The sequence below is a fragment of the Phoenix dactylifera genome, chromosome 1 (assembly GCF_051530095.1).
Source record: "Phoenix dactylifera cultivar Ajwa chromosome 1, Ajwa_hap1_PhDact_Kaust_v1.1, whole genome shotgun sequence".
In the NCBI taxonomy this organism is placed as follows: domain Eukaryota; kingdom Viridiplantae; phylum Streptophyta; class Magnoliopsida; order Arecales; family Arecaceae; genus Phoenix; species Phoenix dactylifera.
The window spans coordinates 48,316,700-48,344,530 of record NC_143190.1 but is presented as its reverse complement, the minus strand read 5'-3'; the positions used below and the strand labels follow the sequence as shown (position 1 = coordinate 48,344,530).

The 27,831-nt window shown below is 40.3% G+C and overlaps 2 protein-coding genes across 2 annotated transcripts; both read right to left on the bottom strand.

Moving 5' to 3' along the window:
• Positions 1-250: 250 nt before the first annotated feature.
• On the bottom strand, positions 251-2,439 carry LOC103696795 (BURP domain-containing protein 12-like). The gene has a single exon (XM_008778513.6). The coding sequence runs from the start codon at positions 2,331-2,333 to the stop codon at positions 408-410; it is 1,926 nt and encodes a 641-aa protein (XP_008776735.4). The 5' UTR covers positions 2,334-2,439; the 3' UTR covers positions 251-407.
• Positions 2,440-20,102: 17,663 nt separating this feature from the next.
• LOC103696796 (proline-rich receptor-like protein kinase PERK8) lies at positions 20,103-26,466 on the bottom strand. The gene is made up of 8 exons (XM_008778514.6): positions 24,639-26,466; positions 24,013-24,414; positions 23,782-23,868; positions 23,593-23,663; positions 23,418-23,494; positions 23,159-23,306; positions 20,520-20,681; positions 20,103-20,433 (listed from the first exon to the last, which is right to left on the bottom strand). Exons 1-8 carry the CDS (start codon positions 25,699-25,701, stop codon positions 20,245-20,247), a joined length of 2,199 nt encoding a protein of 732 aa, XP_008776736.4. The 5' UTR covers positions 25,702-26,466; the 3' UTR covers positions 20,103-20,244.
• Between the last annotated feature and the right edge of the window lie 1,365 nt (positions 26,467-27,831).

Here is a 27,831-nt window from a genome sequence, read left to right as displayed (position 1 = left end):
ATATTTGGAGTATGATTAGTAGATTTGATGGCTTTCGGACGGCCCATATCTGCTGTGAGACGAACAACGCAGTTGATTAAATGGTTTTGTATGAAAAATATTGGATGGGAGACATGCGGAGCTTTCCTGATATGGTTTTGAAATATTTTATTTTTTAATTTTATTGGATGTATTTGTATTAGATTTTGTATGATCCAACCAAAAAAAAATATAAAACAAAAGCAATGCTGAGACATTTTCGTAACCAACATTCAAAAGCCCTATTTTGGGCGGAATTTGCATTCAAAATCAACGGCCACAAACAATGCTACCCGAAACTTGACTCGGAAATCGGAGGATCAAAAGTCCCCATTATTCCCATATCTTTTCTTCTTTCCTTTCCTCATTGGGACCCACCCAGTCCATCATCAATCAGCGACCGTCCAGGTCATATCACCCTGGAAGATCCAATGGCACACCTCGATCTTCCCTGGCCCAGATCCGAGTGCCACGAACGCCCCATGTCCAGCACTCCAATCCGACGTGTCCAGGTGACAGATGGCAACACCGTGATTGATCTTCTTCTTGGTTTGGACGGACAGGATCTCCGCGTCGTATACTCTCACCTTGGGCACCGAGTGGCAATAGTACACCAGATATGGGAACAGGCTCTGATGGCACGACACGGACTTGGTAATCTTACCACCATTCACCCCCCGCGTATCTCCCACGAGAATGTTACCTTTGGATCCATCGGTGCTCTCGGTGCTCCGCACGACGACGTTGTTTCCGAGTACGCTCACCGCGAAGTCGATCACGTCCTCCGCCGACGTCGCGCACCGCTTCGTTTCGCCGCGGCTCGGTGGCCGCTCGCACTCCGCCACCGTGTCCTCCACCGCCTTCCCCAGGGCCGTGTCCGCCGGGATGTTGAACACCTGCTGGACCTCGGCGGCGGAGAACGGGATCCTCCCGGCGATCGAACGCGGGAGGAACGACCTCGCCGGCATCTTGTCCCTGATGTCGGGCATCGGCATCACCGTCCCCTTTTTGAGCTCGCTTTCACGGAAGAACTTCCCCGGCTCCACCACCCATCGGCTCGTCGGCCTCCTACGCGCCGCCAACGTTGCGTCGGCGGCGGCTGTGGCAGCGGAGGAGGACGGGAGCGAGGAGGAGTTCCGGTACCTCTTAAAGCTGATGCCGGTCTTGGCGTAGCCCTTGAAGGTGGCGTTATCACCGGAGTAGGATGCGAACCTGATCTTGTGGTTGGTGGACCCCTCCCCGTAGCCCTTGAAGGAGTCGCTGCCTTGGTTGAAGGAGTTCCCGTAGTTCTTGAAATCGGCGGAGCCGGCGTTCCCCCCTTTGGTGTAGGAGGTGAAGCTGTCGTCGCCGACATTGGCTTGGTCGCGGTAGTTAGAGAATTTCTCCGATCCGGCGTTGCCGCTGGAACCGTACGACCGGAAAGTGGTCTCCGGCACGTTACCATTTTCGCCGTAATTGGTGAAGGTATCGTTGGCGCCATTGCCGTCCTCGCCATAGTTGTTGAAATCGGAGTTTATGACGTTGGAGTTGTTGCCGTAGCTGATGAAGGTGAGGGGGATGCCGTTGCCGTGCTTGCCGTAGCCGGCGAAGGACTGATCGCCGGCGTTGGTGTCGTCGGAGTAGCTGGAGAACCTCTGAACACGGCCGTTGGCGTCGGCGTCGTAATTGGTGAACTTGAGGTTAGGGACATTGACTTCGCTGGCGTAGGAGGAGAAATCGCCGGCCCCGCCAGTGGCGGCGGAGGCGTAGCTGGTGAAATTGGCGGTGACGACGTTGCCGTCGGGCTGGTAGACGGCGAAGGAGTCGTCGTGGCCGGCGGAGTCGCGGCTGTAGCGGCGGAAGGTGTCGATTGGGAGGTTCTCAGAGGCGGAATAGTTCTTGAAAGAGTCTGCGCCGCCAGCGCGGTCGGTGCCGTAGTTGGTGAAGTTGGAGTCGGAGTAGGCGGCGAAGCCGGAGTCGGACGGGTGGGAGGCGGTGGAGGAGGAGAGGGAGGGGGAGCAGAGGAGGCGGGCGGCGGCGCAGAGGGCGGGTAGTCGGGGGGAGAGGGCGCTGCTGCCGCCGCTGGAGGCGGCCAGGGAGGAGAAGGAGGCGGTGTCGAGGGCGGAGAGGGGGGAGAGCTTGGAGACGAGGAAGTCCGGGTGGGGGCGGCCGTTGGGGACCTTGCGGTTCCAGTACCGGATGAGGGCGGCCTTGGCGGTGAACGGATTCGGGGCGGCGGTTTTGAGGGACGTGGAGTTGTCCGCCTCCGCCGCGTGGGAGAATAGATGGAGCAAGAGGAGGAGGAAGAGAACGTGGAAGTGGGGAGGAGTGGCCATCGGAGAGTGGAGGAGGGAGGGAGGGTTTGTGTTTGGCGAGTGGTATCGGTGGTGTTGGGAAAGCAGTGGAGAGTGGGGAAAAATAAATAGATGGGGGGAATGGAGATCCCTTTTTTTTCTGGCCAGTTTTATTTTAGTTAATATTGGATTAAATAAATTATTAATATTTGTTACTTCCGATTGTGATGTTTGGTTATCATTAGGAGTTAATTTGTCTCGAATACGATTATGCTAATTTAGTATTAGCGAGTCAATGTCACAAAGGATGTGTAATTATTAACGGAAAAGTTTCCGATCTCAATTTGGATAATTATGATCACATTATCTTGAAATACAGTTCAGCAAGTGGATGCAAAAATTTATCGAGCATAATTTTTTTTTTATATATTGGACGGTCACTGTAAAAGAAAAGAATATCCGCGGATATAAACTTGTTGCTCTTCTTTCTTTATTTAGAGAGGCACATGGAGTCACAGATTGGGTGACTTCTTATGTGGCCAGTCACTCTGAAGACATCAATCTTTTATTTTCTGACCTTATTAAATGTATCCGTACTAGATATGTATTAATCATCCGTCTTAGTAAAAAAATAGATAATTACAAAAAGCTAAAAGAATGCAAATGATGAAAAAAAGAGGAAGAGCGGTAAAATAGAGGGAGAAAGAGTAGCCCAAAGAATAGAGATTCTGTATTAGCTCTAAACACCTCTAAAACAAGATATATTACCCTCTGGCTTCACCCTCTTCATATTATAGCGTAGCTCTACCAAAACCTCTTGTCAAGAATTTTGGAGTGAAATATGAGTAACTGATCATCTTGACTCATGGCTGAGAGGGTAGTAGTAGGAGGCTATTTATTGACGCTCCAAAGGTGGATAAGGATAGCTTATTCAAGTTCAAGAACTAAAAATCTTGTATATAAATGCGGCAAAAGGGCGTTCTGATGGTAGAAACTTGTTGTAAGAATGATTTGATGACAAAATCTTATCATGATGATTTAGGTAGTAGAAATTTATCATCGGAATATCAGCAAATAATTAGTCTGTTCTACAATATTTTAGACAGTTTTGAGGTTGCTAAAACTCAAAATTTGAATATGATAACAAAACTATTGTTGGAGCATCCGACGATCGAAGGGCTAGAGGTGTTGGAGCATCCTATGATAACAAGACTCTATTGTGGTGGCTTGAAGATGGAGACAACAAGAGATGCCGGTAGCTAGGGGTGTTTGAAGGAGAGGAGAGAGAAAGAAAGGTAAGGTCTCCGTACAAAGTCGTCTTATGGAAGAATTAATGGAAGCTCCATCAAGGTCTAGTCCATACTATAGAAGTCCTACTTTGAGATAAGGAAACCCATGAATATGGCAAATTCTAGCCATACGATTTATCATAGTAGACCCGCTATAACATTTTTATCAATATTTGAGATTAGAGAGCTTGGAACTTTAAAGTGGGGTTAGGTTTGGATTTCAGGGGAACGAATGATTGATCTTCTTTTGGATTGCATAAATTTCAAATCACTCTAATCTTTTTCTTCAATCCATTTGCATAGATTTTAAAGCAGCAATCGCATGATCTTATAGTTGACATTATGAAAAAAAAAAGAACATCATTCTTACACACCAAAGATACAATCCAAACCTTTGTGGTGGGAGCAGAGGTATTGCTTGCTCCATGCTGTTTTTTCCTGATAATGGAAGAAGCTAAGAAAACACCGGAACACGCTTTTTCAATGCCAATCTAGCTATTAGACGTGTAGTGCTCTCTCTCTCTCTCTCTCTCTGCGCCTAACTCGTTGATGCACTTATTTTATTGCTTGTAATATCTCGTTTCCTTTTCATGCCTTCCATGTAAATGATAATCCTAGCATTGAGACCCACGTAAGTGCCCGAATGAGTCCATTATTCACCGACTTGGCATGAACGGCAATTATCTTCATTAGTGCGATTTGTACCTCTCTAAAAAAATGACGATATACTTAAAATTCTAAAGTTCCTGTCATCAATCTCCAGGATGTTGACCGTTATAAATATAGGGGTTCGCCGCCCAAGGCAAGTAAAAGCCTTCAATCCTCATTATTGATTGCTTTAATTGACGTGGTTTCACCGTATGTATTCATCCAAGCGACGCATGAAGTCCATCAATCACCAAAAACTAGATCGATTGACAAGACTGATTTAACTTCCCGGTCTGTAGAAGCTCAATTAAATGAAGCCGGTCACTTTAATTCACATTCCTTCTGAAGAACAATAATAGCCTTTACATTGGTTCTATTTTTGTGGAATGATATGTATGGGCTATGGACTAATATATTCCGAGCACCAGAAACTTTTTTTCTACTATTTTTAAAGACAATGTACTAAATAATAATCGATCTCATTTTTCATTATACTCATAATGTTTTAATAACTGAATTATATCGTAAACTTTACTTCCACTTTTTATCTTAGTAGCAGCAAATATATTATTCTAGTATACAAATTTAGTATAAATATATTAAAAAAATTAAATAATAATAAATTTTGAAATATTTTAGATTTTTTTTTCAATCTATAATTTACTTTTGAAATAACTGGCTGCGTACAAGATCATCCAAACTATCCCATTTTGATATTTTGATAACTCAGGAGTTACTGTGGAGAGTTGACCTAATTACTTTACTACGAAAGCCAAAAAAAAAAATTCACTCTGAGACAAAACAAGCACATTTATTCGTCTCAGAAAAGCAATTAAGAGCCATGCTATCCACCTACCGAAGGGCCAGCATTTAGAAACAGATCGTAATCATATATCAGCCGCATTTATTTCCTCCGAGGAAGTGGAGGGACAGCAGCAGAAAACAGAGGAAAATGTTCACCATGTAGCTTCCCAAAGGATAAGCAATGGGTTAATGCGAAAATCAGACTTGAACACGGAGTTTGAAAAAACTTCTAATTCGTATAGCTTCATAGACGCCAGGTATTACCGGAGCTCAGAGAGATACTTGAGTCGGACTTATAAATGAAGAGGATATGAGTAAAACCAACCGAGATGCCCAACATACGATCATTTCTGTCCGCATCGAACTTTCTCCTAACGAAGTAAGGGCCCAATGAAAACTACCACGCGGAGATGGGCTCGTCCCTTCATCCTCTTTCCCTTTTCTTTAAACAGCAAAAAAAAAAAAAAATTGGGCTGCTAGAGGGGTACTCCCGGCATGGCGTTTGCCGAGTACTTTTTGTTTAATTTCGACCACCGCTTTCCTTGCTTTCCCTTGGGGGAGACTTGCTCGGAGTTCGTTCCGGAATCTCTTCCAGGAGCGACCTGCGGCTTTCCCTGGAGATCTGACAAAATTTAGAAGCCTCCTCGTATTAAAGTCCTGGTCTTGTAATCCAAATGTCAGCCACCGTCTCCAAGGCTTCGAAGTGGGAACTCTGGTTGAGGTGTTTGGACTTTGGACTTGCACAGGGAGAATCCTCGCTGAAATCACTAAGTTTGTCGCTCCGAGGCTCGAGCTACGTGGACCTGATGGATCAGATCAGCTAGCGTGCATTATATTCTTTATTTTTTTCTGATAAACAGATGACTCATACACGAATACATTAAAAAATAATAATAAATTTTAGAGCGCTCTAAAGAGCTCTTTCACATCGATTCAAAAAAAAATAATAATAATTTAGTACATATGAAACCATTCAATCCGCAGCTTTATTGGCTTTTCTATAGACATGGCCTGAAATGCAACATCTTCATCCACTATAGCCTAAATATTCTGGAGCAGTGGATGACAGCCCGTATGCTATCGGTGCACTCCTGGATCCAGTCAATCACTGTAGTCGAGTTATTTTTGAGCAAAATTATGTTGGCCTGTAGTATGCATCGAGCTTAATATAGATCAACTCAAGCTGCTCTTTGCTCAAAGTTTGTTTTGAATTTTCTTCCAGAGGTGATGTGTTGTTTTAGAGGGAGATCCGACAAAATCTAGAAGTCTCGTAGTATTAAAGGCCTGGTCTTGTAATCCAAATGTTAGTCATCGTCTCCAAGGCTTCGAAGTGGGGAATATAGTTGAGGTGTTTAGACTTTGGACTTGCACAAGGAGAATCCTCGCTGAAATCATGAAGTTTGTCGCTCCGAGACTCGAGCCACGCGGACCGAATGGATCGGATCATTTACCGTGCACTTTTGCTTTAGATTTTCTAATGCATTATATACTATGATTAAATAGTCAGCTATGGTGTTCTTTTTGGGTGCATTAAAAAAAAAACTTCATGATTAAATAGTCTCGCCATGGTGTTTAAGACTTCTATAGAACGTTTATGTAGCGATAATAGTGGACTGCTGCGGCAGTTGGATTCTAATTTTGTACATGTTTTATTTTCTGATTCCCACATTTATATTTATATTAAATTGGCATAATATATCTGGTCTTAAATACCAACTTACAAAAAGAAAAGAAAAGAAAAGTTGGATTGGTCCTGGTCCTAATCTTGCAAGTTCCAACGATGGAGGCAAGAGTTGGTTTAAAATTCGATCATAATACTTAATTTCCATCAAGTTGTTCTAATTTAGAGAAAAGTCCATGGTTGTTTCCCATCCGAGACCATATCCTAATAGTACCAGACACGGTGGCATGATGTAATTATGCAAGATAACTGGTCATGGATCTGGCTCTAGTCCATAGTATCGATAGTTAATTTGCAGTGCCTGAGAATCAAAAATCTGAATTCATTTTTTACTGCATTGATTGTTTCTAAATGAATAGTATCATAGTCTATAGTAATCTAATAATGAAACTGTCCAAGAATGTGGAGGCTGGAAAGGTTGAAGATTTGGACTAGCGAAGCCAAAACCTAAGAGATGGCTGAGCAGAAGGAATTTATATTTATCTGTTTCGCTGAATCATGCATTCAAGATGAAAAATTTTAGATTCACAGCAAAAGCATGCCATTGAAGTACAAAGCCAGATTTATAGTCTATCATAGATCATATCATGAATCATTGAAAACCTTTGGTTTTCTAGCAATCAAGTCACTATACATAGCATCTCAACAATTTAATGCCATACAAGCTATAATATTCGGCCCAATCCTAACTGGGCCAATACTTTTGGCCCCAATATATGAGTATTTGGGCCAGGTCACTAAATGGGCCAACTTGGGCCCATAGTTGACAGCCCATTTGAGGGCTACCACCTCATGCCACAGGATGAAGTGACGGGCCCAACTAGCCAGTAGAGAGAAGGCCAGCTATTAGGCTCCCGTTCAAGGAAGAAGGGGAGAGTGACACCTCAACCCTCTTCTCCTGCTTTAAGTCTGGGTATTTAAGTACCCAGTAAACCTACTGTTCTTAAACCCTTCTTACTGAACCCTCTTCTTTCTCAGAAACTCCTGGAGCCTTGAGCTAAAGAAGCTGAACCTTTGGAGCCCTGAGGAGTTGGGAGGAGGGATTGCTGATCACTGTTTCTTCCTCTCTCCTAGTAATTTCACTTAATGTATTGCACGGGGGATGGCTATAGTGATCAACAATCCCTTCTCCCAACTCCTTAGGGCTCCAAAGGTTCAGCTCCTTTAGCTCAAGGCTCCAGGGGTTTCTGAGGAAGAAGAGGGTTCAATAATAAGGGTTTAAGAACAGTAGGTTTACTGAGTACTTAAATACCCGGACTTAAGCATGAGAAGAGGGTTGAGGTGTCACCCTCCCCCTCTTCTTTGAACGGGAGCTCAATAGCTAGCCTTCTTCCTACTGACCAGCTGGGGCCCGTCACTTCATCTTGTAGCATGGGCTGCCAACTATGGACCCAAGTTGGTTCATTTAGTGACATGGCCCAAATACTCATATATTATGCCTAAAAGTATTATGCCTAGTTAGCATTGGGCCCGGATATTACACAAACTATTCAGATAAGCTAGTATGAAACATATAACACACAAAGTTTTACAATGGTCAAATTGAAAGACCCCATGGCCACAAAGATAGTGACCCTCCTCTCATCTGTTTTGTGGGTCCGCGTGTTTTGGCGACACCACTTCCTTTAGCGTTGTTGCCTGCTGTTATCCAGGGAAGGAAGAATCCCAAAAGGTCGAAAACGCGTTGAAAAGGAGCTATATATATATACACACACACACATTGCAGAGCCTCACCCACCGCACTCTTGTCACCACATTTTCCAGCTTGCAGCCAATAATATGAATCGGCCTACTAGAAGCCATAGGGCATCAAAGCCCCATGTGCCCTTGGTTTGTAGTTTCCTGTTGAGCAAGATGGGGGGGTGAATGAAGACCACATACATTACCGATTTATGTTCGAGATATATCGATGGCAGGTGCGACTGGATGTATTTATTCAAGCGCTCGGTAAAGCAGTTGGTTTAACAAAAAAAAAGAAGAAAAGGAATCATACATTTTGTATTGGTGATTCATGCAAAAAGGCACTTGTAGTTTGATTCGTTCATGCATCATGATTTAGGCAATCACAATGATAGTAGTTCCATGAATTTAATTAGTTACACTATTAAATAATGATGCTGCATATACATTATGATCATTACATGAAAATATATAATAGTAATAAAAGCTTATATGGCATTGTCATTGTCACAAAAGTTAATTAATATCATTTTTTTTTGTTGATTTTTCAGACATGTTTTTTTTATGCTAAGATAAAATTATTTTAATTAGATAAGTTAAATATATGATATCGATACTTTAATTATTTTGCTGCTATTGCTGTCATATGCTGTTTTTTTTTTTTTTTTGAAGAAAAATGGAGGAAGTGAAGTGCTTCATCCAATTAGATTAATATAAACAGAAGATATGGACTACCTCACATGCTGTTATAAAGCCAATATGGCTGTTACGGCGCAGTCTTGGATATTTTAGCCACATAATGATCTATTAATAATAGTAGCCCATAATGGTTGATCATGGCCATCATATAGTCATAGTAATGTTAGTATAACAATGATGTGCATGGGAATAAAGAAAGAAGAGAATAAGAGGATAAGAGTACTAAACGTATAGCTAGGAATTGGTATAATTGGGGCTAGGAATTTTGCATCAGAAAGAACAGATCTCTATTATATACAAGAAGGATTCGTACGATACATGCATTTATATGAACCCGAGCCAATGATTTCTCTACGGAAGAGGTATAAGTTGGTGAAGAGGCCATTAGCTTTCTTTATTAGCCATTTATGGATGCATCATTTAAGCCGCGTATCTGTGTCTATAATGGAGCATGGTAACAAAAACACGAGTGAACTCATGCTATCTTTGTGTCTCCTAGGCCCTAGCGCGTTAACTAGGTTCTAGATTTATTTTCCATAAAATCATGTGGGCAACCAAGAAAAATGCTATCCATTATCTTTTCTTTTTTGAACTGAGTATTGCTCGTTATACCTGGAATGAGAACCAAACTAGGTTTTAGTACGCAATATGCAGGATAGATGGCTCATGAAGGGTTTTGTTGCGCATTTTATCCCTAGCGGTTCGCAAAAAATCAGGTCGAAGTAGGCAAAAGGGTATGCAAAGCATTTTCCTTTTTGAATGGAAGTAAATTTCTCATCAAATATAAAACATTTGAAGAAGTATGATCCAACAATTTGTTTTTGTGCGGCATGAATATAATTTCTGAAATGCCTTGCTAAATCCATGGTATTTTGTGTAGTTTGCTGTAAGATTTGATGAAAATATTTCGTGGGTGTTGGATTTTACATGTCATGAACACAATAAAGAAAAAAGATAATGTAAAAAAAATTAATGATATAGAAGGTGAGGATAGATCAAGAAAAGGATTAAGTGATATATCTCATATATGCATCTTAAAATATTAAAGCCTTGGCCACGATCATAATTCAAAATTTAATAGCTAGACGAATATTTTAGTCCATCTCCTAGTTCATAAAACATCAAATTTTGAAGAAAAGATTCCAACACTATCACCTTGCAGGTCTCGGAAAGGTCTCTCGAGTATAAAGCTAAACTTTTATATCGGGCATCTATAAAAAGAGACATCTAATGAGCAACGTTTTTACTAATCAACTTTGTTTCCTATTTAATTAGTTGATGTTTTTACTTGCGTGCATTGTTTCATTAGATTGTCAAGCAGGTTTTTAGGCATATAAACACCATGTTGGTCATGATTTAATTAAAAGAAAATGATTTCGCCACCCAAATGAACAGTGGTGTCTTCTTTTCTTCGTTTGCGTTTTACCAATTAACTCATTAGGTACCTTAATCATTAAACAACTAGTTTTGTGCATTTTATGAAGCTCCCCAAGCATACTCTAGAAAGAAGTCCTTACAGTCCTTGGGCACTAGTCCAAACTCGAATGGAACTTTTCAGTCCTTACGCTAAGAGCACTTGACGACGAATGCCTTCAACTGTACTTCACCTGCAATAATTTACAAATGACTATATACTACGGTCCCTGCATGGCAAGAGGCGGGCCTGATGCAATATAGGTGCACCAAAGTACTTTCAAATCTCACTCTCAAACATTTATGTTTCTTTTCATAGCTACTATATATGTTAAGGGATCTATGAGAATTTTTTCATTTAGAGGATGCTCTTTTAGGCTTTTTGTTGTTGTTGTTGTTGTTGGGGGCTCTTTTAGGCTTCAATCAGTACATTTTCTTGATACCATTTGAGTGCATTTCTGGACTTCTGACCATGAAATTTTTTGGTGAACATTGCAAGGATTACGAGAACATTTCTGGACTTAATTGTGCATCATGTTCTACCTATCACTTAAATGCCTTGTCTTTGGGGTTATATGTGGCATGTAGAGACCAACAGTAGAGACCAGAGAGAGCAAAAGGAAACGCACAGGAGGTAGTTTGAGGGATGATGAATTTATAGTAATTTCTAGTACTTAATAAATATATCTTTTCGAAGTTTCGTAGTCCCTGCCGTATATGCCTTATTTTGATGATAAAAACAAGGTATAGGATTCTTTGAGATCACAGCCTAAATTTCTTCTAGCAGAATATATGTTATTGGACAAACTTCATACTTGTTAATCTTTATTAACGATCATCATCGTACAACTTAGTTTTTTCTGGCGTAGATTCAGTTGTTTGAGCTTACATTCTTGATTTGAGAATTTGTCAGCAAATTAGTTTGCAGATCTCACATGGATGTCAGTATTTTGACTATTAATTAGCAAGGATACATGTGACTTAACAGAGCTCATTTGACCAATGCTGCTGTGGAACTTGTCCTCCATTGATTTGTTTATTGATAGATAGGATATTCAAATCCAAATGACTAATAAGAGTAGGTGTGAGATCTAGACAAGAAGTTTAATTTTTTTGGTGGCCCTATTTATCATTGCTACAGAACTATGCTGATTCTTGAGTCAAACAATTTCTTGGTCGTTTCCATTGCTATATGTCTCTTGTGTATGCGTGAGAGAGAGAGAGAGAGAGAGAGACTTGGGTATATATGTGGTTCAATATTACACGTACATTCCACATGATGCATGCAAAGCCAAATAGAAGGGACCCCGGAATTGAGTGGAGAACAACTCAAGATAGGGATGTGGATTAGTTTAAGTGCAAATTGGAAGAAAAGGAGATTAGTATTAGTTTAGTATCCTCAAAATGACCAACTTAATAGTATTGAACATGTGTACTGCCAAAGTTTAACGTCCCTCTAAGCGGAAAAAAGACAGATTAATCTCCGTCTTATGTAATCTCACTAAATACAAATTTAACGGGCCTGGCTAGATAGACCTGGGCAAGCAGTGCATTACTCTGTCTTCATCATTCTAATACCATTTTCATGCTAACTTTAAGACTCTTTTGAAGACCTACTACTGAAAGCAACCGTAGGAATGTTTGGTTGTTGGATAAAGGAAATCAAAATTGATGAACATGATCCTTTAATCCATTGTCTGGAGTACAGTCTTGGCTATAACACTAGACATAACTGCCATGTCATATAAAGTTGATATCCTCTAAATATTTAGAGGGAACCTAGAGTTGCATTTAAGCAAGTACAGGCGATGATAAGGTCGATAGCCTGTTAACTAGACCGATCGAACTTAATTCTAAATCTTCGAAAATGAGTTTGATAATTTATTTGGTTGGATTGTGGGTTTGAATTTAAATCCAAAAGAGGCTTGAGCTTAGGCTTATCCAAGACCCAACAACTTGATTATATGTGTGTGTGTGAGAGAGAGAGGTGACCTTAAAAAAAAAAGAGAAGCAAAACAATCAGAAACATATATCCTTAATTAGCTATAGGGTTCTTATGTCTAATTTTAACAATGCTTATTCTTGAGCTAATAGTTTAGATGCAATCAGTAACTTTAAACAATAGTCCAAAGATATGAAACGGCATAGTACTGGATTATAAACCAACATTTGAATTTTTTGGGCCAGTGAACTGGCCACTATGGGGAATGGGTAATAGGGCTATAAATTTGGGTTAGGTTTAACATATGGACTTCATGAATTTAAGTAAAGATGGACATTATAATATCAAGGACATTAGGGGTTGCTTGTCAAACTTTAGCGTCAAGGAGACATTTATCTAAGTTTCAGTCGGAATTCCCAAACATTAGTGCAAAATTAATAAAAAAATAGAGTTTGCATTAGTAGAAAAATACCGCAAGTTATTATTATGAATAGTTGGAGCAACAGCAACAGCAGCAGTAGTGATAGGTATGCCCTTATATTATAGTAGAATTGAGTTTCCAACATGATGTTCTCCTAGAGAGAGTTCAAGGTGCCCCAATTACCTAGATCTAATAGCCTAATAGGTTCGTTGTGCCGATGTGGATATATTGAGTTATGGGGTCGCCCATTGACCTATTGGGCCCATTCATATCATTTGCATGATTTAAGGCTAAGGTGGCGATAGATGGGACTCATCTTCGCATCTTATGTTAACTTGAAGATGCAAAAAAAAAAAAAAAAAAAATGCTTCGGCGTAATGCAAATATCCTTAAACCAAGCAAAATTACTTCCCAATTCAATGGTCTTACTGTCCCTGTTTGGGTACAATAAAAATTTCCCCAACTACTAGTTGAGTTTGTTAATTAAAGTTGTGAGTATCTCTCTTCCTTGCTATCTCAAACAGTCTCAATCGCTATATCTAGTGGAGATACCAACTATTAGGGGAACACAAATGGCCAACTTGTTCAATGGCCGACGCACCTAAACAAGTCCGAGAGCAAGATGCCAAAAATGGGGGAAAAAAAAAGGGAAGAATAAAGAAACTACGCTGCAACCATTAACCAAGATCATCAGTATGCGAAAATATCAGTGGAATGTTCCGGGAACGGGCGCCGAAACAGCTCTGCTTCTCTTGGCATTGCATTCAGCTGAAGACAGAAGCAGGAAGGAGTCACAGGTCACACAGCTCACGAAGGACTGGAGGATGTTCTAAAGCCTCCATTTGGAGACACCTGGAAAGGAGCGGTGTTTGGTTCCACGAGAATGTCGGGGGGGAGCCTCTAAATTGCCTCAGATTGGTGCGTGTGAACGTACGTTGTTGTTTTTTTCTGCTGTGATCTGTGAAACTTATTGTCCTTGGATAAGAGATGATTTGACCTCTCATGTTTTGTGTCTTTTTTTTTTAACGTAATAAGGGACGATAGCGATCCATTTCTGTTTCATTCGAGAAATTTTTGCTTTTTTTTTTTTTTTTGTTGATTTTGTTGCTGGAAATTGGATCCAGAGGCGGATTTCGGCTGAGGAGGAGGAGCTCCGGTGCTGGAACGGTAGGTGGCGGTGGTCCGTCGGCGGGCGGCGTCCTCCGAAAGACCTGCAAGAAGCCGGTGGCCGGGGTTTCCGGCGCCGGCCCTCCGATGCTTAAGTCAGAGGGGGCTAATGTGTAGAGGGAGGGAGGAGATCTTTTTTCTTTCTTCTCTTGGGTTTTTCCAGTGTCCCACCTTTTATAGAGGAGTATTGTATTACCTGTGAAGTGACGGGACAAGTGGTTCTTTCTTGTCATAATTGAACACGATCGTGTGCATTGATTCAGTATTGTGGGAGATTAGACTGGAGTCAGTGAGTTGTCGTGGCTGATCAGACGTGGCGAAATAGTTCAACTGCTTGCCGTGGAGGGATGCGCATTAATTGTCGACGACGGTAGGAGGGCATGGCCGCAGCATGTGGTCAACGAGGTCGGCCTTTTGAGGTCAACTTGGCCTTCCGTGTTCGGCCTTCTGAGCTCGGCTCGGCCAGCATGTTGAGCTCGGCTCGGTCTTCTGAGCTCGGCTCGGCTTGCATGATAAGCTCGGCTCGGTCTTCTGAGCTTGGGTCGGCCCGCATGATGAGCTCGGCTCCGTCTTCTGAGCTTGGCTCGGCTTTCTGAGCTCGGCCTGCATGATGAGCTCTGCTCGGCCTTCTGAGCTCGGCTTGCATGATGAGCTCTGCTCGGCCTTCTGAGCTCGGCTCGCATGATGAGCTCGGCTCGGCCTGCATGATGAGCTCGGCTCGCATGATGAGCTCGGCTCGGCCTTCTGAGCTCGGCTTGGCCTGCATGATGAGCTCAGGCTTGCTGTCAGATTTGGATGCTTTAATTATACTTGTGGGGTGGTCTATGTTTCCCCCCAACAGATTTAATATTTTTTTTTTAAAACAAGTCCATAAGCAAAGGATTATACCACAAGGGTTTTCGAGGCATGCTGAGATCTTAGCCCAAATCATCATTTGTGTTATACAAAAGTATTAGCCTTTATCTTTAAATATTTTTTAATTTTTAAAAAAATATTTTTTAGAATATTTATAAATTTTGATTTATTATAGCAATCTGATATCTATGGTCATTCACTATAAAGAATAGGTCATGTATGCTCAAGCAAATAGCTCAAGGTATGGTGAATAAAAGACCTACCTAGATGATGGGGATAGAGCTTATTGGTTGCATTATGCTTATTTGAAGCATCTAATGAGTGTTATAGGTATCTTCCTTTTTTTTCTATGCTAATTTTTTAAGAATAATAATTAGGTCGAGGTCCAATTCGATTTATTGAAATTGTAAAGATGAACATTAAACCAAAGTTAATCATTAAAAAGAGCATTAGAAAGCCCACGGAAGAGAAGAAAATATGGACGAATTCAATATAGTTTGTTCTTAGAACAAAATCTAAACCAGTTTCTGAGCAAGAAAAATGTTGTCGGAAAAAAAAAAAACAAGAGCCACAATACGACCTATCTTCATTGTCATATCTAAGGGCAAAACTGTCATCTTATTGTTTTTAATTTTATGCAATTGATGTTGCATGCATTTATTTTTATTTTAATTGCTCAGGGTAACACAATGCTATGTTTGTTTACTTCTTTCCGTATTATTTTTTCATGTCTCATACTGGCTTATCTAATTTTTTCATTGCGAACCATCTATTGCCCAAAAAATTACACTCTTGTGATCTTTAGTTTGTAAATGATGCCTCCATAGCAGGACAGATGAACCGGTAAAAAAGCACGGACCGCTGTGGTTCAGGCATATTCAGTTACCTTCTCGTTCCAAAAATATTTTTGTCAAATATTAGAGAACTACGATGGCATTTCGATGGCCAATTTCGAGATGGGTGTTGGCCAAAAATTTTCACTGGAGAGCAAAGTTGAATTCACTTGATCACTTGATCACTTAATCATATTTGATGGTGCCTTAGTCAAGTTGCTTTGTTGGTTATTGAGTTTTGAATCTTTATGAGGATTTGTGGTATTATTATGTATGCTCGTAGTGCTTACGTTTAGTGTTTTTGAGGTTGAGGTTTCTCCATACATTTTGTCTATACCATTCAGTTGGTCCCAGTGCTTGTCCACATTAAAGCTGCAGAATAGCTAGCACAACCATAGGAAAAACCAAAAAGTTGGTAAACTGCTCTTTTTTTTTTTTGTATTTAAAAGTTATAGTAACATGGCAGAGTTTGTAAATATTATGTTGATAGAGATATTATTAAATTAAGTGTTCCTAATGTAGAAAAAATGCGTTTAACGAATATACTTCATAGCTTTTGAAACTTAACCTATTTCAATGTATTTTCAAAAATATTTGGAGATTATCAAATAAAAGAATAGATTTATTAGATGGCATGTTTCAAGACAGATCAGCAGCTCTTCATCAACTTGGTATCCATAATTTGCAGCCTAAGGTCTCATAGAAAAGAATATACCAGTCAGATATTGGCCCTTCAATGTTAGATCTCCTGCTTGGTCCTCCAGAATTTGCGGCCTAAAGACCGAGGGTGTTTGTTATTCAGCAAATGAGTTACCGACTCTTTATTTTTTTTTTTTTTTTGGTTGCTGAAAGCGGAAGTATCATACATAATGTGTACAAATACAATACAGAAAATCAAAAAACAGTACATCACGAAGTGCGCTGGGCAACTCCACCTCACCAACCCAGAGGTGGTTCCTCCGAGTGGTCGGCAACAAAAGAGGCCACCCAATCTGCAGCACCATTGGTCTCTCTAAACACGTGCTTCGCCTGGAGCACTATTCCACCACAAATCATAGCCCGAATATCTCTCAGCAGCGAGTAGTAATTCAAACAATAACAAAGCCTTCGCGGGACAAAGAAAGGCATGAGAGAGAGGTGTGCCTGAGCAAAGCCTCTTGTCTTGCCGAGTTGCAAGGCTGGAGTAAAAGAGGACGCTAATTCTGGATATAGATTTAAGCTTAGCTCTCATTCAAAACATATATTGGTATTAGTTCCATATATAAGGAAAGAAGTTATGACAGCCTAGTACCATGCATGTGATAATTCAAACAATAGCAACTCTTCATCCATTTGATACGTTAAGTTGGCTACTACAATAGAATGGATATCTTTGGTGCTGAGAAAAAGGTGCAATTTTTTCCACAAAATGATGAGGCTTCTGGAATGAATGATTATGGGTATGCACAGTTTGTAGAGACATAAGAACAGAGAAATGGAGGAGGAGGAGAAACAAGGCCATAAATGATAATTTGGGACCAACTTTTTCAGGCCCATGTTGAAATCTGAGCATGTACTAGGGCTAGAAATAAGCCGAGCCATATCTGCCACGCCCCAAAACTGATCACCTGGGTCAGCCATATGACACAGCTGCATGAGCCCAAGAGTAATACCCTAAAGATCATGCAAGGCCTAAGATGAATAAAAAAAAAATCTAATAACTTAATAATTAATTAATTAATTCAAATAAATAAATTTATTATATCCAAATAATCAAACTAGTTCAATTCAAAATTTTTAAATATTCATCGGTATTGAAAAATAAACTGACTGGCTAATAACTCTGAAGCTCGAACTCCATAACCAACCCATCTAGAATTATGCATCCTGCGACCTTGAAAAAAAGGAAAGAGATAGTGTGAGCTTTACAGCCCAGTAAGAATCCCCATACATCCTTGCCAATACAAAAATATAAGTTTAAAAACAGAAAGAAATTATTATATATATCATGAAATCACAAAACGACTATCAATAATACTCGAATAAATAGTATACATATGTACATCAAATATCAATAGAAATCTAGCCACTCGAGTGATATATCATAAGATATCTCATAATTTTTTAATAGTGTTTCCAATGCTTCTTCATTTCATTCCTTTTTAACTTGATCCGGATACAAAATCAATTATCTTTTCGACTTTGGGCCAAATTCCAGTTATATTTTTTGCTCGTGACGAAGCTATCAATAGGTGTCACGTTTCCAACCCATGACAAGGCAACTGATAGTATCATATTCCTAGCCTATGATGGGCCTTCAATGGTATCACATTTCCAGCCTATGACGGGGCCTTCGATAGTGTCACATTTTTCGGCTTGTGATGAAGCAACCAATGATAACGAGATCAGCCAAAGTTGTTGTTTATTCAATCAAGTTCACATTCACGCATGATTTTTTTTTATTTCCGGCTTTAGATTAACCACGGTCACATTTCTCACCCAAGACGGAGCAATCAATATAACATAGTTAGTTTAGAGCACTACGTCCATTAGCTCGGTTACTTATATATGCATTCATTATACTATCAATCATAAGCACATATGATCAAAGCATGATTTAATGCAGAAATCATCATAAAACTATTCTTACTTTTTACTTATCTTGATTATTAGCATATCATATACGTATATATACAAAACATTTATACTCATGCAGGTTGGTGTACAAGTATTCTTATCTCTTTGCTGACTATCCAGAAGACTAAGATGGAGAGAAAAAGGAAGGGGAAGGAAGAGAGAAAACAGAAAGCAAAGGCTAGAGAGAGGAGAGAGAAACTAGAAGAACCGTGAGGCTTTCTCTCCCTTCTCGAATGAAGGAGGATGCTCGGTGGCAGCAGCCGCTCGTGGCTGGCGATCCCAGCAGTCGATGGCCATACAGTTCCGGCGGCATGCCATGCCCGATGACGGCCGGCCGAAATGGGAGGAAGGAAATCGAAACGAGGGAGTCCCTGTTTATCACCAATACGGCGACTTGCCGGCCGGATTTAGGGGGAATCGGTAGCCCCGAAAACTGGAGAACGGCGGGAGGAAGCTTACCTTGCCTCCAGCGAGCTACTCTGGTCGGATTGACGGAGAGACTAAGTACCTCCCTCGGATTACTTAGTCTTATGCCTCAATGGAAGAACTCTTAAAGTTGATGTCAAAGGAGAGGGAGAGACGTCCTTTTATAGATAAAAATAGACTCAAAGAAGGTTGGATTTGGTCCCCTTCGACTCCTCGTTCAGGCAGAATCGGAGGGAGGAATCGAAACCGGAGAAGAGAAAGGCTCCCGGAAGTCTTCCTCCCTGCGACATGTGCCAAGCACGTGTTGTGGCCCATTAACCGGCCCAGGCCCAACAATATGAGTCCTTACAGGAGAAGTGGGAAAAAGAAGTCTTGAGGCCATTTCTCCCTCGGTCCTTAGATCTTCTGGAAATAAAGATCCACTTCTCGCCGCTATGAATTCGACCCTGATCGATCCTATAATTTGATCAGGTTGTATCAGGCTCGGTCCCTCTTTTAATTCAGGTTTTGTTTCTGCATATGTTAAAGAAGTTAAATTTTGAAATTAATTTTTGTCATGTCCGACTAAGTAAAGCCTGATTCTTTTTTATCAATGCCTGACATAGAGTATGGTTCAAATCTGAATCTTCCAGACCAACTTGCACCCCAGAGACTGAAAAGTTCTTGGATGTGAGCCCTACTCTTCCCAAAAAATCCATGAGGAATTGGATCTGTATCAACCCTGGAATCAGTGGTTGTATCTGATAACAAGACCTTTCATTTCCCTTCTTCGACTCTCCTCCTTTTGCCTTCTCTAATTGCCCATGCTTGAACAAAGGGAATCAGAGAGAGTGGCTCCTTTTCTTTTTCTTCAGTTTGCAGCACATTGTGGACAACAGTGATGTGGCACAGGAGGTTGGAAAAGGGTGGCGAGGTAGCATTGGAGTCTCTTCTTTCTCTCTCTCTCTCTCTTCTTTACATTAAAAAAACATTGGAGTCTCTTCTTATCCTTAGAGTGGAATGAAGGTGTTTCTCTTTCATGATTCTTCAACACCAAATTCACACCTTCACTGTTCAAGAGAGCCCTTTTTATACATAACTTACAAAACATAACTTGCCTTCTGAAGAATTTTGACTTTCAGATCTGATTTAAATTTCAACAGTTCTATCAATGGTGGCGCTTGGCCAATGGGCAATGCATCTGCTCAAAATAAGCAATTTCCAAGCTACCACAAAACAGCCAATTTTTTTCTGTTTTAATTTAGTATGTATATATATATTAGAAATATGGTCTTCTTTGCCACCTTCAAGACCTTAACCATAAAATCTTAATATATGCAGAGAAGGCTTTCATAGACTTGCAAAAGGAGAAAAATGATTTATTCAATTTAAGAAAGAATTATGGAAACTTATCAACATTCCAAATATGTTGGAAAGAATAATTACATAAACAATTAGTTAAGGAAAAAAACATGATGTTAAGGGCAAAAGGAACTTTGTTCACAATTCACTCATACTCTTCCAGCTAGCTCGACTGTGTTCACTGCTGTAATCCTGGCTTGCACGTCCCCTCCTCTGAAATATTCTAATTTCTTCAGACTGTTGTGCTGAATTGATAATTTCACTTTGACCCGGTCTGACACCATTGCTTATATCAAAGTCAGCTGAATTATCTAGAGCTCTTACCACCTGAGTTAGAAGCGTAGATTAAGCCATATTTTGAAGTATATTGCGTCCCCAAATAAGATGGTCCAGGAGAACTTTTTAAACATTACCTGTGTCATTCGAGGCCTCATAGCTGATGAATGACGAATACATGCAGCTGCTGCTTCAATCATACGCAACATCTCGCCTTCATTAAAATTGTTTTCAAGCCTGGGATCAGGTAAATCTCCAAAATCTCCATCTTCGAGTGCTTGAACTAGCAATGGCCAAGCCTGAAGGATCGAATAGACAGTCCAAGTCCACCATCAGTATCTTTGAGATATTTGCTACATTTTGAGCAGTGATATGATAATAATGTGTTGCACACAGAAATCAGATGCTCATGAAAGTGAGGAACAAGGAAGCAGCTCAATCAAGGCAGGACTTGTGATGCTGCAAAACAATAGTGTAATAACCATAAACCTCACCCAAAATGGGAAGCCAGAAAGTATTATTTGGGTTCCTTGATCCTGTATAAATATCCAAGATCTACCCAGCGAATAACTGATGTGAGACTAAACACACGCCTGCACCGGTCCCTAATCTACATAGGTTATGGGCTGAGTTTGCTCTAATACCATTTGTAATAACCTAGGACCTCACCCAAAATGGCTAGTCGGAAGGTATTTTGTAGGTTTCTTGGTCCTGTATAAGTACCCAAGATCTTTTCAACAAATAACTGATGTGAGACTAAATACATGCCCGCATGGATCCTCACATACTCCCTTCGTTCAAACTCTAACATCCTCGTCGGGCTAAGGGTTCAAATCCATTCAAATCTAATCACAAGCACCACGATCGGCCCATGATCAGCCTCCATGAACTCATGCTGTAGTGTCTCCTAATCCATAGGCTATGGGCCGAGTTTGCTTTGATACTATTTGTAACAACCCAAAACCTCTACCAAAATGGCTAGCGGGAAGGTATTTTTTGGTTCCTTGATCCTGTATAAGTACAAGTAAATAAGGGTATCTTAAATTGTTAACAGGTAAATAAGGGCTTGTTTGTTGTTGTTGTTGCTTTTATGTTTTTGATTCCCTACAAATTAGTGAAATATTGCATGGAGGCTGTTGTTGGAGACAACATGTGCACGGGAACTTCTGCCATTCCTTGCTTTAAATTTTTTGACAGCAATGACATTTTTTTTGGTACATCTTTTTTTTGGTACATAACAGCAATAACTCTTTGCTGCTAGAAGTTCTGAAGTATATTTCACAATCAACTTAAAAAAAACAAGGTGGTGGTTTCATGATATATATTTGTTCCCTCTAGTTCAATTTTCTTCTTGGATTTTTAAAACAGAAACAGAAAACAAAAACAATACCAAAAGGACCTCAAATACTTTAGTTGTTTGTGAATTAGGATTTTGACACGACTTCATTTTTTGAGGAAACTTGAAAGAACTATCAGAATGAACCAATAAGGAACCCATACTATAATGAGGCAAATGAAATTCACAACAAGGTCAGAAGCAAATTATCAAGAAATTAGCAATTTATATGCTTACAGGGGGTACTATTATACAAAGATATTGTCACATCAAAACATGAAAGAAAACTGGAGCAGAATAGATTGAAGCGATCCTTCGAGACAAGGTTATACACTCCACAATTTGGATTTAAAGCCAAGGAAATTGAGAAGAAACCATTCTATAATAGAGTGTGGGGCTAAGAAATCTCCAATGAAGAGGGGATCGTCGAAAATTCTTGGAGGAACAAAAAAGATGAAGGTGAAACTAAGGAAACATTTATGGAAATAAACTACATATGATCACTAAATAATTTTTAGTATCAGAAGTTTAGGCCTTGTACGGGAAGCAAAAGCAACATGGGGCAATAGAATTAAGTTGATAGGATAAGGCCGTGTTGGTTTCATCCTACTAGAACTAAGAGATACACACCCATTTTCACTTAGCTGACATGCTAACAAGTTTTAAGTTCTGGTAACTTACACTGCCAAGTTCTCCCAAATTACATTCATGTATTGCTACATGCTAGTAATCTGAAGTTTTAGCAGTCTGATCATGTCCGTTAAACTCTCTTGGTGTTCAGCATCATTGTTTCTGTCAAGGAATTAACGCAGCATAATGCTTTCTTAATTTAGTTCGATGCTCTAAAGTTGTCATGACAATCTTTAATTATGTCTTAAATTGGACAGAATAATTGCCAAGTGAGGTAACTTATTTTCTTTGAATCTGTGCATTCCTTGATGTCTGCTATGATAGCGCTGCTGCCTGATAAAAGGGAGCACTGGATGGATGGGAATGCAGATGGGGTGTACTGAACAAAGGGGAAGTGCATATGAAGGGACAAACCAGGACAGAAAAGTACAAAGAGAGAGCAAGAGTAGGAACTGCTGAAAGGAACCCTCAAGTAAGCAAAGAACAAATTTATATCATCAGCTTATAAATCATAAAATGGTTGACAACTATTGCGACCTTACAAATATGAGCTGGCTAAACCCTTGATTTGAAATTGTTTCCTGATTTCATGATGCTAGTCTTGGTGTTTAACAAATTTCTTAAATAATGCAAAGCTTCACTTGCGTGAATGATGTGACCAATCATTTCATATTCACAATATCTGACTAGATAATGTTTTATTACTATCAACATGAATTATCTCTACCAAACATGCCACCTGCCCGAGCTAACGATAATGTGAATATGGAAATATAACATGACATTTTTTTTTTTACTTTTAGAGCTTACCCATTCAACAAGACTCTCATCTCCCAAAGGTTGAGATGTATCAACAGGCTTTCTTGCAGTGATGAGCTCTAAAAGAACAACCCCAAAAGAATAAACATCAGATTTAGCGGTCAACTTGCCAGTTGATGCATACTCTGGAGCCAGATACCTGAAGGGAGGATATTGTATTAGTTTATATTGTCGCATTCAAATGGATCCTCAATGAAATACTCTGATCAACATTTTGTCCAGATATCCCGATTTCCTATGTTTAACATACCCAAAGGTCCCCATTACTCGTGTAGTCACATGAGTCTGAGCATCCATAGCCAACCTCGCAAGTCCAAAATCAGATACCTAGAGTACATGGATTGAAAAAAAAAAAAAGCTCAACAAAAGGTGATCATGCTGCAGCAGCCATACTATATGTTCAGAGAAAGGAAATTATAGATAACCTGAGCTTCAAAGTTGCTATCAAGTAGAATATTTGAGGACTTTATATCTCTATGAATAATCCGAGGATGACCTGATAAAAGTAATAATAACAAAGAAGTGTAAATTCTGAAATGAAACTTCCTGATTTCACAGTATAGATAAAATTGCCATCGTTGGCAAATATAATAAATTAGGACGGAGAAATTTACAATCCTCATGCAGGTATGCTATTCCATGAGCTGCCCCAGCAGCAACCTTAATCCTTGTTGCCCAATCCATAACGGGCCTTCCTTTCCCTGCAAATACAAATTAATGCAAAATGGCACTTAAATCATATGGCCTGAAACCCTGAATGTCTATTAGGAAAAGGTGAAGTTTTGGAGAGAGATCAATAATTTTGTTTATGTAAAGCAATCGACTGCAAAAGAAAAATGTCTTACCATGAAGATGATAATGAAGTGTATTATTAGGTACAAAGTCGTAGACTAGCAACCTGTGATCCTCTGATATACAGTACCCGATGAGCGAAACTAGATTGCGATGATGTACACGGCTAATAATCTCAACTTCAGCTTTAAATTCACGCTCCCCCTGTGAACCTCCAACTTTGAGCTGCTTCACAGCCACTTCTCTTCCATCAGGTAAGCATCCTTTGAATACACAACCAAATCCACCTTCACCCAAAAGATTTTGAGTTGAGAAGCCATTCGTAAATGCCGATAGCTCTTCGAACGAAAACCACAATTTGCCTAACCCTGCGTCCGATGGTGAGTACATGAATGGATAGCTTCCAGAACCGTGTTTCCCAAGAGGATATATCGGCGATCTCACATATGATGAATCTGACAAGAAAAACGGACTTGATGATTCGAACAAATGAAATCTGAGTATGCAAATTGACATTATTTTTGGTAGTTTAACCAGAGAAAGCTTTGTACAGATTCACCTATCGAATGGCTAATGTCGCAGCGACATGTCTAAATATGACTTGCAGATTATGAAGAAACTATATATTGATGATGGTATAGAATCTGAAGCCAAAAAAAACAGTAGTTCGAGGAATTACCTGACAATGGTGAAGGTCGAGCCGGTGAAACCATGTGAAAGCCTCCAGGATACACAGTAAGTACAACCTGATCAGGTTTTCTACGCTTCTTCACAAACCACGCAGCTGCTCCAACAAAAGTAAGCATCACAAGACCTGCCACAGCGATTGCCGCAACAGTTCCGACGCCAGTTGCGTTGGTTTTGGGTGAATGGATATTTCGGAGTCCTAAGTTGTTGCTTTGAGCATGAGGGCGTGAATTTGGGGTACCAGGGCTAATTGGAGTAGCAGGTACAGCCCGTGGATGAGAGGGTGAAGGTGAGGGTGGAGGACTGGTAGGGGTGGTAGGAGAGGGTATATCCGGAGCAGAGGGAGTTGTAGTTCCGGACGAATTGCTCGGAGGAGGTGAAGCAGGAGGAGGAGGAGGAGGAGGAGGAGGAGCTGTTGATTGGCTTTTAGGTGGTGGAGCTGCGGGACTGATAGGTGGAATTTGAGGCTCCGAAGGGGGAGGGGGTGATAAAACTGGTGGTGGAGGTGAACTTTTAGGTGGTCTAGCCAATGGCGGTGGCAGGGAAGAATATATTGGCGGTTCGGCTGACGGTGGCGGCGGGGATGGATTCGCAGGTGGTTTATCCAATGGTGGTGGTGGTGGTTTAGAATGGGCAGGTGATGGAGAAGGAGGAGTCGGCGAAGGCGATAATGGCGATGGGATATGTATGGAGGGAGGCGGAGGTGATGAGTATGTAGGAGCTGGGGAAGAGGCGTTTGGAGGAGGACTGATGGGAGGTGGTGGAGGTGGCATTGCATGAGGTGGTGGAGAATAGGACACTGGAGGAGGGGCAGTGGCAGATGGTGGGGGCGGCGAGGCTGAAGGTGGTTGCGAAGCTGGCGGCGGTGCGGTTGGAGGAGGCGGCGGTGGCGGCTGAGGGGACGAAGGGGGAAGTGCATTGGAGTCGGCGCCGGGCCGAGCTTGGGGTGGAGAAGTTGGAGGAGGAGAAAGGGAGGATGATGCTGGTGGTGGTGAATCAGCAATAGACAGGAGTGGTGAAGGTGCTAAATTAGAAGGAACAGTGTAAACTGACATGATCACCTATGCTACCTAATTTCAAAGCTCTTCTAACTCCTTACTAGAACCAAAGAAGAGCTTCATAGAACTCAAGAGGGAATGGCTGAGACCTGCATTCTTCTCCAAAAATAAGATTTCTCCAATCTCCCAACTTTAGCAGGTTGCAAAAGACTCCAAGAAGGTCTGACTTCTGACCAGAAAAAGCAGCAGTGCAGTCATCACCCACATTAGTACATATATCTCTAATCTTGACGAGAAGCTTTAAAATTCCTCTCTTGGGAGAAGAAGAAAAGGGGAACTTTATGCAGGCTCAAATCTCCAAAAGTTTGAAACGATGCAGTCTTTCACTGAACAGAATCCCAAAATCTCTATCTACTAAAAAGAAAATAACAAAGCCAAGCTCTCCAAGCCAATTATGAACAGACAAACCACTTCAGGACCACAGAAATCTTTATGCTTGCACGGCCACAACAACAAACAACATGCCTAAACTTCAAACCAAGCAGAAATCGGATCATAAAATTGTTGAAATTTGTATTAAATACTACGATGCTTATATCAACAGATGCAGCATTCATGTGACACTACAAACCAACAATAGCCAATAATAATATTAATAATAAAAAAACCAGATTCCCCGAAACTGGACAGGAGACCCACTTTACCCTCTCGTCGTCCTCCATGGTGCTTTCTTTTTTATTTTTCTTTGGTGAATATTTGGTTGGCTGGACCTGCACCGGGTTACATACTCAAAACTATTTTTTATTTTACGCAGAGCATCGTGGTCTCACGATGCTTTGGAAGGGTAACATGGCCAAGGCTTTGAGTGATGGTCCGTTCCACTGAACGGAAAATTGAACCAACCGTTGACGTTGTGAGGTCAAAAATTACACACACGGTGTCACAGATGGATATATACATACATACATACATACATGCATACATACATATATATATATATATATATATATATATATATATATATATATATATATATATATATAGAGAGAGAGAGAGAGAGAGAGAGAGAGAGAGAGAGAGAGAGAGAGAGAGAGAGAGAGAGATGAGGGATCCATTTTTCTTATACTTCGTATATCGCTTTATAGACACATAAGGTTCTGAGATAAGTATAGACTCATTTGTCTCTCGTAGTATTAACCTATTTCTTGCCCAGTGGTGATTAGTTACTACACCATAAAGCTATTTCTTGCCCGTTTCATCTTTGTAAATGAAATGCGGAGTTATAAAAAACAACACACACACAGTTGAGCCAGTCCCCACCATGGCCTGAACACATTAAATACCGAGAACTTGCGTTTAATAATTGTTTTTTTTTTATTTTTCAGAAGTCTTGATGCATGACTGAGTTTAGGCATGCCAACTCATCTTATTTTTCGAGTTGGTTGGGAAGGGTCTTACCTAATTATGCCAACTATCAGCTCCAAATTCCATCTAAAATTATAATTTAGAAATTAGCAAGATTGATAGATGTACATGGTATGACATTTTGAAATTTTTAATAGGAATTAATATCACAAATCATTTCTGGGAGATGGTGTATGTGTCCATAAAATAAAAAGAGATAGGTGTAGATGCTGATTGTATGCCAAAATAATTTATAAGATGTTTGATGCAACAAGCTACATTGGCATAACAAACAAGCATAGGTTTGTTGTCTGCCAAAATTATTTATGAGATGTTTGTTATAATGATTTCTTGCTTAATTACTTGGCATGTATAAGTTTATCATAACAACCCAAGATATCTTCCAAGGTTGATTTAAGGATATTATTTGGATTACTTAACACTTCATTACATTCCTTCGTTTAAGTTCTAATATCCTCATTTAATTAAAAGTTCAAATTCATTCAAAATTAATCATAAGTATTAGAAATCTAATTACAAACACAATGATGAGCTCGTGGTTATTACAAATAAATTTGTGCTACAGTATTCTTTAGTCCATACAAATTTTGAACTCCTTAGGAAAATCGTCAAAAAATATTATATAAATTTCTGAAGTTTTATAGATATTGAAGACCCATAAAATATATAGCCGATGTCCCTAGAACCAGAGTGCATGGTGAATCGCTTCGGTGCCACTGCCACGTCAGCGTCCGCACAAACGGACACGGTTCCGCAGATTGC

Coding starts and splice junctions, on each gene's coding strand:
- LOC103696795 (XM_008778513.6), bottom strand. CDS start 2,333: ATGGCCACTCCTCCCCACTTCCACGTTCTCTTCCTCCTCCTCTTGCTC.
- LOC103696796 (XM_008778514.6), bottom strand. CDS start 25,701: ATGTCAGTTTACACTGTTCCTTCTAATTTAGCACCTTCACCACTCCTG. Junction 23,495..23,592: donor ATAGCAACTTTGAAGCTCAG/GTTATCTATAAT, acceptor CATGTACTCTAG/GTATCTGATTTTGGACTTGC. Junction 20,434..20,519: donor TGAGGCCTCGAATGACACAG/GTAATGTTTAAA, acceptor CTTCTAACTCAG/GTGGTAAGAGCTCTAGATAA.